A 13752-nucleotide genomic window follows, 5' to 3' on the forward strand; every position below is an offset into this window, starting at 1 on the left:
GCCTCTGTCATGGTGGGAGTACAGGGACACATGTCCAGGAATGCTCACTCTGTTCAAGCCCCTCAGTGGAGATTGGAAAGCCAACAAAGGTGTTTGCTTCTAGGAGGGTTGGGCATCTGCAGGACTATGTCATTTAAGGAAGTGAGGTAATGTCTTATGCAATGCCCTTTTAATACTAAATCCCAGAAGCAGCAACTAAAAACAAAGGGAATATTAAAGTAGAAATCCGTTCAAGCCTACCACTTATGAAGATACAACTCCCAGCACTTGACTCATACCCCCCCCCCCCCGTGGGGTGGTATTGGCCATTGAACTCTCAAGTAATTGAGGGAAGATGGGTGGTCAGATATAGGGGAGAAAGCACAATAAACTAAAAAAAAAATTCACTTATATAATCTTTTGGAATTTCAGCTGATTAAAACAGAATTTCATTATTCTACTAACTTTAAACCAATAATTAAAGGGTAACTATCTACAGTCTTTAGATCCACTACATCACCTAGATAAATGTGTAGAATACTGCCTCTGTTGTCATTATATCAGCGGGAGATTGGAAGTAAATATGGACTCTGATAAAGGAAAATCTACAAAAAATTTTACAAATGTGTTTTCCTCCTTTTTTAGCTAATTTTATATTTTGACAGAATCTAAATTTATATTTTGTGGAACAGCATTTTAACTTTACTTGGATTACATCCATCTACAGTAATAACTGCTTTATTTCCTAATATTTTTAGCAGCCTACTTGACCATTCACTCTCCAGGCTCTATTGACCCATTTGTTCTTGACAAGATGAGAGCTGTTATCAGCCCATTCATTTCTGGTGAAGAAAGAACCGCTTGCAGAGCCATCATCTTGACAGACATTGGGCAACTTATGGATGGGGCCCATCTCCACTGCAAAGGGTCATATGCCCTCTCCTTGACATTCCTCTGCAAGGGCTACCACAATGGCTTGGGTAGACCCCCCCCCCAGAGCATGTTTCTGCAGTGTAACCTCTTCCCTATCCCATGATGCCAGGTCATTGCAAGAGGAGGAGTCATCACAACCCTCCCTCTCTAACAGGCAAGTTCACAGAAGAAAGTCTCACATCTCTTGCCTGCACCTCCCCAGCTCTTCCAGCTTTTCAAATCAGTAATCAGTCTCAGATTATCTGGGTCACAGTCAGGGCTTTATTCCCCTGTGTCATACAGCCAGGGTAACCATTAATTCTATGGTCTAAACTCATCTTGTCAATTTATCCTATATGATCTTATTTAATGTAAGCATCCTGTTTTACTTAGTCAGCTCTACAGCTTTTAACTATATTTTATACACAGTGATTAAACTCTGTTCTTTACATGTTTCGCCCTTAAAACCAACATTTCTATTTTCTTATTTGTTCACTTTATGAGGTAATTTATACATGTGATCCTTCTAGGTGCAAGTACAAATAATAACCTTTGATTTATTGTTTACATGCCTGGCTTCCTGCTGTATTCCATATACTGAATCCTGCAGATGCTGCAATGAATATTAGCATCTCATATGTGGCCATTAAATGGCAATCTCGCTCATTACTGTTTCTGGAGTCTTAAAAGCATCTCAGATAAGCATTCAGATGTGTGTGTAATACTAGCTGATCACCTCCTTGATAACCCTTGATTTCTTGCAGCAAACTAAAAGCAGTGTCAGAGCAGCACCTCTCTAGCTAGCAAAGAAAACAATGGAATTCAAACACTGGTTCTGTCTGGTAATATTGGAGTGGGTTGTATAAATATTAATATACTCTTCAAAACATTCACACTTCATCTGCAGACCACCTGCTTTGTACTTCCTCACAACATGTGAACTGAAATATACCTTCAGTGAGTCCATACTTTATGCAACTCCGCAGCTGCGAACATGACTGCTTTTACTTTCTTCATGCAGTTGTATTCTTCTATTCTAGTTACACGTTTGCAAAACTGACTAGTCCAATAAGTGAAAAATACATTTTCACTCATAAAAAGTGCTGCAGTCTTATTCTCCCAGGCTGACTCTACACTAGGGATTTATTCAGAAGCAGAGTGTCATGGCATACAGGTAAGTATAAGTCAGGCCTTCTGACTGATTTCATTTCATGTTTTGTAAAAAAATAAATAAATAAAAATAAATAAATTAAAAACAATAATAATCACACAGATACCAGCAGGGTATGGGTTCAAAACCATTATTCTTTTTAAATATCTTTTTACTTATTGCCTGGCATGTGACTTACTTGCCATTTAGGAAAAAAAGTTGGGGAGACATACTGTGGCCGAATAGCAAAGAGGCAAGTTGGCAAAAGTGCTTACAAGGAAGATGAGGCAGAATGGATAGACAACTTCAGATGGGACAAAGCACCTGGGAAGAGCAAGACAGCAATGGAAGAAACATGCATATGACGCTAAACAGAAACCAAACAAAAAACAAAACAAAAAAAACAAACAAAACAATAACCCCAAAAAGCAGCAAATTATAGATTATATATTACAATACAAATAAAAAATACTTTACAAATATTATAAAATATTTTGAGCACCTTGGTTTTGTTATCATTTCTTTTGATCCTTAAGATTTGGTTAATTACAAGGTTTTGAGCACCATAGATACTTCTTCACAGACTTTCCTTCTTGTTCAGAAGGATTTTTTTTTATATTGTCACTTTCACATAGAAAAGATGTGCAGTAGGGGTTGCTTCTTAAATTAGTTAAAATTGATTCTATGTGGGTAAATATGTGTGAGTCTGTGTGCAATGATGTTAAATACACATTTACATACAATCTACTATTGTTTTGCAAAATTCAAGAAGACCACACAGTTGCCATGACTACTACTGACTGAGTCCCTCTGTCTCTTGTTCTCAATGGAGTATCGGTGTTATTCCCTTTGTTGGCATCATAAATGCATCCACCTTTTTTTTTTTTGGTAATGGCATGACAGGCCCTGGAAGATCATCCTCTCCTGTGAAGGATGAGTTTTACGGCAATAGGGAAGAACGAGACCATTTACTGTTTTCTTCTTTCTTAAAGTCTCTCTTCTAAAATGGAATCCTGCATGTCACATGCTGCCACCTGAGGTTCAAGAGCAAAGGGTTAAGGAAAGGAAGGCGATGGTGGGGAAAGGAAAAGGGCAGTTTGTCCATTGCTCAAGTGACTCTAGAACAGCGAGCGCTTCCACAGCAATGAGTCTTAGCCTAGGAAACAAACTGGTCCCACATCAAAACCAAACTCCTGACCGTCCTCTCCAAAGTCAGTAACCATAACATCAAGGAGTGGAAGCTGTTCTGTGAGTGGTGTGTTCACCTCAAGGACGGTCTTGTCATAACCTTTCCTCACCTGTGGAGAAATAAAAGAAGATGATAGAACCTAGATAAAAAAAAATATACCCAAATGGAGTACAGCAGAAGGGCCAGTTTTCCAGGTCCAGTCTAAGTATGTCAATCTACATAATACTTAAAAATCTAAACTGCTCTGGTTGCTCAAGCCTGTTGTCTATCTTACTAAAAATTATCATGGCTTGCTTAAGGACATTGAAATGGCAATCCTGGATCATTTTTAATTCCTGTGCTTCACTCCTTGTATGTTCTGACTTGGGCTGTTCCTTACTGCCTCAGTTCTGACCCAAATGGGTCATTATTAATTACCTGTATCTGACAAGCCACGTTTAAAGAAATATACTATGTTGAGATCTGCATACTTACTGTTTACATTTATCTGGTCTGTCCCTGAATGGCCTATTTTAAATTGCTTGAATATAGAAGCCCTTTCTAAAAATAACTCTATTCTTATATGATCAGGACAATTCTAGTTTGAAGTAGTTTAACTGTCTGATCAGTCTCACAGAAGGCCATTAATGCTTCAATGTAATCATGCTTTCCTGTAACCTGGACAGTATACATTTCATATTATGTTTTGGAATATGACATAAAGCTGTGTTATTGCATTATCTAAAGTTTCAGTAATGAAAAATTAGCCTCTTTCCATTTCAGTTAATCGTTTGGATCTCTCACCCTCCCACTAGCACAAAGAAAGGCTGTCTTCTAAGTACAGTTATGTCTTCCCCCCTTCTTACAGTATTTATATTTCTTTATGACCCTGTCCTTTTAATGTCAGGGTGTTTCTTACCCCTTCAGCTATATGTAATGTATATTATCTATTGTTTTATGTAATGAGATTGAAGTGTCTCCCCAGCTCTCTACCAAATCCAAAGTCAGTAGTTACACACTGACAATAAGCATAGTTTGAGAACTGTTTAGTTTAAGCCCTTCCTGTTTACATTTCCTTGCATAACAGGCATCTGTCTTGCAGCGCTAGAAAGTGTAAACTGCCTTACAAAGTTCTAAAGTAATACCTGTATCAAACTGTTACTAAAATAGTACATATCAAGACCCATTATTTTCAAAACAGACTGTGTGCAGAAAACATGTGAAAAGGGTATACAGTAACACTCCAGTTGGTTATCGTAACAGATGAACCGCTTTACACAGAAAGTGTAGTATTTCAAACATAACCAAGTTGTACTACTGTAATATGGAATAAATAAGAAGTCTAACTCTGACACTGTGACTCTATCTGCCTGTCTAACTCCCTCACTTCAAAGCCTGCTAAACCTTTAAAGCACTCAAGGTACCACAGTACTGACATGCTGTGATTGGCTTAGTTATTAAGTACAAAAACAGGTTCATTACATGTGACAGAAATTCTCAACTTACTGAGCAGCCGTCCATGAGTGCCTTGATATATGGACTGCTTTCGAAGGACATGTCCTCATCATTAGAGCCCAGGAAATGAATGGCCTTTTCATAGCTGTCAGTAGCATGGTGGTGCCAAGCTACTGATCGGTGACAGTGATAAGTAAAGTTCTGTCGTGCAGATACACTCAGTAGCCGTAAGAATGTCATCTGGACCACACCGAGAGGATTACCTTCAGAATCCACATATGACAGCTGAGGAGGAAAAAAAATATTCACTCAGAACAGAGTTAGAGAAAAGAATAAAAAATAATCCCAAAAAGTATTAGTTTTATAAACATTTAATAAGATCCTGTGTTATAACAAGACCCCACGGTCTCAGGTTAGCACCAACATTTTTGTCACATCTTCCTGATCTTATGCCTGACAACTGAACTTGTGACTGGTTAGTAAAGGCACTACAGGTTCAGGTCTCTCATTTTTTTTCTTTCCTTGAGCTAAACGAAACCTAGTTATGTCAAAAGATGGAAGTGGAAAAGGATGACACTACTGTAATAACATGCTATGTCTGCCCCACTTATTTGTTTATTCTATTTAGTACATGAATGTGGATAAAACTGACCCTTTTTCAGCTTCAGCCTATTTTCAGTAATCAAAAAGTACACACAAAACACTTAAAATATTTACGGTGTACAGTATGTACATAAAGAAATATAGGTTATGGGTTTGTTGGGAGGGCGGTTGGCGTGGTACCAAACCGGTGAAAACCGGTTAAACTGGAAGCATTACCCACTACACCAGAATGTTATTGTTATTATACAATGACATTATTTAATAAAATAGAAATACTCTCTTTCTGCCAATGGCATTGTATAATGCCTCTCTGCGTCCCTTTCCGCAGCTTGCTTTTTTTACTGTTGTTGCTTTTAAGCTCGCTCTGTGTCGCCATGTTAAACTCTTTAAGCGGGCGAGAGGTGACTTTATAACAACGGAACCTTTTTCTTTTTAGTATATTGAGGGATTTACAACGGGCACGCTGGTTGGGCTGGCCAATCAGCGTGCACGTTTTAGGGGAGGCATTGTATAATAAACAATAAAACACACTTAAATTCATTGTTGCTATAGCAGTGACAGATATGATATGAAAGTGATGGTGAATTAGTATTCTGGGTAGTTCTGTACCTTTAACTAACATCATCCGAACGTAACGAAAGGAACTGGCCAGTAATGTTGACTCTGTTATGGTGATAATGTTTTGTTCAAGCACAATACATTCTAGTTTCTTTCCCCTTTATGTTTGTAGATGTGGTTGTAGAAGGCCTTATTATCATCTGTCTTGATGGCTTCTTTTGATTTAGTGAGCTCTGTTTTGGATGGAGTTGACTTTAGAAACTTGTGTTGTGTCAGGTAAAGTTTGAAGACTTGTACATCCTTTTCTTTTGGTTTTATTATTTGTACATTTAGTAACTCCACCATATAGGTTTGCTGTAGAACTTTCCACTATATTTGTGCCCTACAAGGATAAATCTTTCACATGAGTTATCTAAAGTGTTGTACAGGGCTAAGGGCAATTTACCATAAGGTTGGGGGGGGGGCACTAAAACACAGTTACAGTTGGTTTATACACTGTAATTGTGCAGAGCACCATAGTTACTGTTTGGAAAGTACTTAAAAACTTAAAGAAGGTGTAATTTTTTTTAATTGTTTGGTTTGAAGCAGTTGAGGAACACTATGGCACTCGGGGAGAACAAAAGAAATGGGCAGTATTTATCTCAGCATAGACTATATTTTTCCCTTATTAGAGTTTTTATGAAGTCTAGTAGTTTTTGTGCCTGATTATTGGTTGAGGGACAAATAAGTTTGCTGAGTACAAAAGTAATTCTCATTACGGGGAAGTTTAATAAGGAAAGTGGCTATCTTCTTGAAGTGACATGGTGGAGTACATTAGGATTCCAGCTGCAAGAACAAAGGACATTTAGCTACAAGTATTTGCAGTTGGGAACTTTATCTTGTTGTGAAAATAAGCCAGCTGCTGAAATGATGCAGCAGTGGCCACAAAGGTAGCAGGCCAAAGCATCAAATACTGTTGCAAGGACATATATTGATCGGGAGTGTCTATCAGGCCATTGTTCTAGCAACCAGTGGGATGTCCCAACAGCAGTGACAATGGCAATCAGTAGAGGGGACCACTGACTATAGTTCTAGTGCTACACTCCATGAGTAGACGGCTTAGATGAAGTGACAAGTACAACTGGAGCTAAGAAGCTGCAGCATGTTGGAAGCTGACTGACCATGATGGTGTTATGCAGCCACAGCTGCTCTTCATTGCTCAGTCTTTGCTGTTTCTTTCAGCTGCATGTTGTAGGGATCTGTGTTCCTGACTTCAGCAGATCTCACCCCTTGTGTCCATCTCATATGTAGGTGCTGTTTCTCAGTAGGATACAGCCCTTGACTATAAACACTTACCACCATTTGTCTCCTGACCTTAAGCCAGAATCCACTGTGATAATAAGTTACAAAATGTGTATCTCATATTGTATCCTGGGTTTGCATTACTTCATGGTCACAATTTGTTTGTTCATACTATCTAAAAAGGGTCCCAGGAACCAAACACACTAGTCAGTGCACTTCGTAAACAGTAACAATGCCAAAGGGAAAACCTAACACTAGTCCAAACTGAATATTGTTAGGTGGGTTTATTTGATTTACTATGGTCCCCAAAAAAAAAACACTTCTGTAGCTCAGCTCTGTGCTAAGTGTTCAACTGCATTTAACTTCTACAGACGACTCATCTCACCTTCTTCTGTGTGGTTCTGAGTTCAAAACTGTTGCACTTCTCCTATGTCAGCTCCACTCTGTGCACTCTTCTATAAGTCGCTCAGAGACTTGACCGAAAATCTCTAGCTATTGCAAAAAATGATAACATTCATCTCATTGTTGAATTTCTTTACCAACTCCATCAATGCACTAACGCTCAAAAGGACTGGGGAACTCACAAATGATCAAAGGGCATAGAGAAGCTCATAAATGTCCAAGGGGGGTGTGGAAAGGTCACAGATATTCAAGGGGGCAGAGAAAGCTCACAAACAAGCTACATGGGCAGAGAAATGTAAAAAAAATACTAAATTTGAAAAAAACATTAAGAGAAGCAGCCCAATCTACCCCACCCTTCCTATAGCTCTGCTGTTCACACACACTTAAAAGCAATGAGAAAATCTAGCCCTAAACTGTGACATTTAAACTAAACAAGTCTCAATAACCATGACCTACTAGAGGTAGCAACATCCTTGACCTGGTCATTACTAACTTGAGCGACAGTTGCTCTACACCAATAGTCAACTCCTCCCTGGTTAGATTCGACCAAAACCTAATCACCTTGGAAATCCCCCCCCCCCGCAAAGGTAACCACCATAAAAAACTTCTCCAGAGCTAACTTTGGGCTCCTAAAAAACAGAGGTGGCTAACTTCACGGCACCCATGCAAATGGAGAATAGTTGCAAGACCGCCAAATCATACACAGATGCACTATATGAACACATACACAAATGCATGCATCTCGCCAAACCCAATAGAAACAAGACACTCTCCTCCAACAAAAGGAAGCCAATCTGGTGGTCCCCTGCCATGAACAAACTCTACAACAGAATGAGAAAACTGATGTGGAATAAGGGGGAAGTACCAAGACTGGAAAAAACTCCCTTAACAGTCTCAACAAAAAGTTGAGATCCCTCATCAAATCCTCTAAAGCTAGCTATGAAAACAGAATTGCAGCAGATAGTAAAGACAACCTCAAGGCCTTCTATATTTATGTAAAGAATCTCCACGGCAATACCCAGATTTTCTCTGAGCTACTGTACAATAGTACCTCCTATACTGAGCCAACAGATATTGCCAATATACTGCCAACTTTACCCCCCAAAGGACCAATCACAATACCAGTAGATTGCCAGGCACCCAGTATTACTGCTGCACAGGTTAAAACTGCACTGTCCAAGGCCAAGATTACAGCTTTTATGAGACCTGACAATATCCCTGGCTGTGTTTTACATGAACTACAGAGTGAACTGGCATCTCACCTGTGTGCCCTGTACGATCACAGCCTCACCTCAGGTTTTGTCCCTACCGAATGGCGCACTACTACAGTCACCTTTCTCCACAAAGGAGGAGTGACTACAGACCCTGGAAACTATCGCCCCATTAGCCTGACAAGTCTGATATGCAAAGCTATGGAACGCATCATCATGGACCTAATAAACAGGGTATAGGGAATCTCCAAACTCTGGATCCCACACAGTTTGGTTTTGTGAAGGGTAGATCATGCCTGCTCACCTTGGTCGACTTCTTGAGTCAGTCACCAGAGCTGTGTATGAAGGCAAGGTGGTGCATACAGCTTACCTTGATCTGGTCAAGGCCTTTGTTTGATACCATTCTCCATTCAGGAATCATAGAAAAACTCATTAAGCTAGGCATCAACCCCTATATCACTAGGTGGGTTACAAACTGGCTCACAGATAGACCCCACAGTGTGAAAGTAGCTGACTCCAAGTCAGACTGTCAACCAGTCACGAGTGGAGTCCCACAGGGATCGATCCTGGGTCCTCTCCTGTTTGGTATCTACTTCTCAGAAGTCCAGGCTAACACGAAGGGACTCTGGCTGATAAAGTTTGCAGATGATTGCAAGTTGGGAGCCATTATTAACTCCCCAATGACTGGTGTCAGAATCATGGCCTTAAATTCAATGCCAAAAAAATGTGTCATCAATTCCCATGAATTACCAGATCAATGGTAGTCCACTGAACACAGAAGGCATTATAAGAGATCTGGGAACACAGGTTGTCAGGGTCTCACTGAGACCAATGACTGGCCACTGTGGTCAGAAAGACCTTCTATGTGGCACATCTCATTAGTAAGCATTTTGCATCCAGGAAGAAAGAGGTCATTGTCTCCCTCTACTCTTCCCTCATTAGGCCAATCATCAAGTACAGGGCCCCATTTGACATGTACCTCACTAGACACCTGCAACAACTGGAGAGGATTCAAAAGTACCTCACAAAGAGGATCCTAGGCCTTAAACACTAGTCCTATATGGACAGACTCAAAAGACTCCAACTATTCTCTGTCTCATATTGCCTACTCTGAGGCGATCTCTGCTTAACTTACAAAGCCATGTCTGTCCCAGCTCTGTTAGAAATGCTACATCTAAAGAAATCTCAATCCCTCCGCACCACATGTTCCAGAGACCTCAACCTCATTACCACTATCAACAGAATGTGCTGCAGGGACAGGTTCATAACCCAGACAATGTCCATGCTATGGAACAGACTTCCCATACATGTTAACCAGAGCACCTCACTGGCCCTCTTCAAGAGAAATCTTGATGAGTGGATGGGAAATAGAAAATTCACCCCGGGGATCACTCCAGTGGCTCTACTCGACAGAGGCAATGGGAACTAAGGTTGGGTGACATGATGCCATGATAATCCTAGGGGCTAGGCTTGTAAAGGCTCCAGGGCCATTAGCCTAGTACACACCTATGAACCTATGAAAAGGAACTGTAATGGCCTAATCACGCATAGTCATTTTTAATTACTAAGGTAATTCAAACAACTTTGGTTTGGTTTTACATTTCTAAGATGCAGTATGTAGACTACAAAATCTGTAGCTGCTATTCTTTGGAACTGGTCCTTAAAAAAGAGAACTATGCAAGTGTACCCCCCCTCAAACGAGCTTCTATGTTTGTAAGATGACTAGGAACGGCTCACAGCGTATATATGAGTAAAATTTGGCCATTAAGAACAAAGACACCAACAATGCATTGGCCAAACACATTGTATGTGTAGCAATTATAGAAACTTTGTATTGTCAGTTGTGGATCAAGTGAAACTACATACTGGTAGTGGTGGAGATGTCAATAATAAATTAGAAAAATTGGAATTAAAGTGGAAAATGTTACTAAGAGCAGAAAAAAAGTCCAGGTTTTAATGATACCATCAACATTAAATGCCCTTAAAGAGCATGTCATTTTGTTACTTAGAACAAAACTGTTTCTTTGTATTTTGTATTCATTAGTGATTTGACCATTTCTAAGTATTTTTTATGACTGTGTGTTCATTTAAATAATATTTTTTAATTTATGTTTTCAAGCACATCAATTTAATTTTTCTGAATATTCATATATAGAAGCAACATTTCGGTCAGCAATTATGGCCCCGTGACATAATTGGGGGGGGGGGGTATTTAGAGAACAAAGTTAGAATGTATGTTTATCTGATGGAGTTCAGTATATTAAAGAATGAAAAGTGCTTAATTTTAATTTCATTTTGTCTCCTTGTCTGACAGGGTTTTAGTGTGGTGGTTCGTCTTTACTCCACTTTTTGGTCATCACCTGGGTATAACAGCCCTGTGTTTCTAATGCTTAGTCAAACACACTGCTTGTGCTGTGCTGATGAGGTCATAACAAGGCCAAAATATGCATATCCACAGCTAGTGGGGTTTGGCTTTATTGGAATGAAATTGTGCATTAAAACAATGAAACAAGTCATGGGCATTCAGAATCGCCAGTTAGCTGAAACACCTGATGTTCATAAGGATCATTTGCATATATCCCATGTGCCTCTGATACAAGAGGTTTGGGAGGTCACTCAGTGGAAGTTCTAGCTTTTCTGGAGTATTTGTTTTGTTTTTACTGATTGGTTTTTCAGTGACCTTCTCACTCATTGTTTTAGTTTGTTGTTTGGAATATTTTTGCAGTGACCCTAATGATAATGGACATCAGCTGTGTATAACAGCCCTCTGTTTCTAATGCTTAGTCAAACACTCTGCTTGTGCTGTGCTGAAGAGGTCATAACAAGGCACAACATATCCACAAAATATGCATATCCACAGCTACTGGGGTTTGGCTTTATTGGCCTGAAATTGTCTATTAAAACAATGAAACAAGTCATGGGCATTCAGAATCATCAATTAGCTGAAACACCTGATGTTCATAAGGATCATTTGCATATATCCCATGTGCCTCTGATACAAGAGGTTTAGAGGTCACTCAGTGGAAGTTCTAGCTTTGCTGGAGTTTTCATTTTGTTTTTACTTTTTGCTCATTTGGAATTGTTTTTTCAGGTCTCAGATCATAAGTGACTCAAGGCACTACCTGATGTATAGTCTTAATACATTGACATCAAGAAATACTAAACTTGAACTGAGCTTCCGAACACATGTTTAAAGCAAATCATTCAGTACTGGAACCGAAGCATTCTTAGTGATATATTTATTCTTGAAACTAAACCTGAAAGGATTATAGCAGCTGTGGCTGTCAAAACATGTAATCCTTCTTAAAACTTAGTGCCCTCTGCCTCTTACAAAATTTTCAACAAATGGATATTTTTTCTGTATTAGCCATGTATTCAGAATTGAAGGAATGCTTCAGTAAAAGTTCAACTACATGGTTTTTTAGAGGGTCTGAAGTGATAAACTGCACCATTAACATTTTGATAGTCTTATTAAAAACCAGTCCCAAAAGATTAAAGTAATTGCATAAAAAGTGAATAGAACCATGACACAAACCACAGTAGTCATTTCAGAAAGCCCCAGAACTTCTAAAATCTCAGAACAACCAAACTTTATCCAGGAAACAAAACTATTCTCAATTCTAACATATATTATGCTCCAGGGTGTGGAAGTGGTTGATGAGGGAACTTATCCAGACTGTAGCAAACTGATCTACAAGGTGTAATAGTGATTCTGTCCACCTCTTACCATTCTTCTGGGGGAAAATTACAAAGAGGAAACCAGCTGGACTGTTAGCATATCCACCAATCTAAAAAGATATGCTAGCTACCCACTGAGAAATTTACCTAGGAATTTAACTTCCTATGAATAAGCTGACTCTAAGAACCTGGAAACGTCACCAGCTGGCATTTTACTTTAGGCTGGATATCCTGTATCCCAGTCATTGACACAAATTCCACTCTCCACAGTCCTTTCAAGGACTTATCATACCAACGGCTTTTTGAGAAGTAAGGGGAAGGTGGACATTATGTGGCACTTTCTGATCGTTTTTCCCACAGAGTGTCCTAGTATAAGCTTTAATCAACTAAGTAGGATTCTGTAATCAGGTAACACTAGAACAAGATGAAGCACTTTTATAAAGCCTTAACATTTAATTTACTTAACTGGCAGTACTTCACCTTTTCCAGTGGTATGGGTTGAATGTGTTTTTTTTTTTTCTTTCAAGAAACGTGCTGCTGGGATGTGGCCAGACCACCTTGTAGGACCCATCTGTCGCTAACTCAGAGACTACTGTGTCTACTGAGAAAGTCAGATGAGCAGCCAGCATTGTCGGCTGAGAAGGCCATTTCATATTTAAGATCAAACAGATTAATAAAATGAAGGGTATTTCAATCCAGAATGGAAATGTGATTCATCTACAGAATGAAATTCCCAAATAGCAACCATTTGGACATAATCGGCATGGGTATTACCTGGGACAAAGGAAAAGAGGAGTACTTATATTAATTGCAAGAGGAGCTCCAATAGTGATGGAAGAAGATAAAAAAGATAATAATGGCAGATTTGTAGTGGTAAGGGGCTAGTGGCAAGGGAGGAGGATTAGACTGGCACATATTTACATTCCACCTAAAACTTCTATAATGCAGCTTAAGCAAATTCTGGGAGAAATAATCAGCTTTCTGCAGCAATATTACTTATAAGTGGGGCCTGGAATTTGATTTGCAGCAGTGAAGATGTGTCTGGGGGACCCAGAAGGGAGAATATACCAAAGGAGGGTAGATTTTTGAAGAAATGTATGAAAATGGCATGGAAGATTTGAATTCAGTAATAGGAGTTTGGAGTGAATTTATTTATTACTCCCCAAGATACAAAAACTGGGTTAGACTATACAGAATTTAGATTTCACAGGACCATGTGCATTTAATTGAAGGTCTTGATACTCAGCCAATAACTATTTCAGATCATTCATCAATAATAGCAGCAATAGCTAAAATAAAAGCACAGGGTAATGAAATAAAAATGAGACACTGGCGCTTTCCCACCTACCTGTTGA

At 39.3% G+C, this 13752-nt stretch overlaps 1 protein-coding gene across 1 annotated transcript in view; it reads right to left on the bottom strand.

Moving 5' to 3' along the window:
• Positions 1 to 2176: 2176 nt before the first annotated feature.
• The window catches only part of COL11A2 (collagen type XI alpha 2 chain), a 484735-nt gene continuing 473159 nt past the window's right edge, over positions 2177 to 13752 (bottom strand). The window contains exons 69-70 of the mRNA XM_044083566.1: positions 4716 to 4949; positions 2177 to 3339 (exon numbers count right to left, since the gene is read on the bottom strand). Coding sequence (XP_043939501.1) covers positions 3193 to 3339; positions 4716 to 4949 — 381 coding nt within the window. The 3' untranslated portion in view covers positions 2177 to 3192. The remainder of the gene's footprint in view (positions 3340 to 4715; positions 4950 to 13752) is intronic.

Source organism: Protopterus annectens, chromosome 9.part0 (assembly GCF_019279795.1).
Source record: "Protopterus annectens isolate FY-2018-M chromosome 9.part0, PAN1.0, whole genome shotgun sequence".
Taxonomy (NCBI): Eukaryota; Metazoa; Chordata; order Ceratodontiformes; family Protopteridae; genus Protopterus; species Protopterus annectens.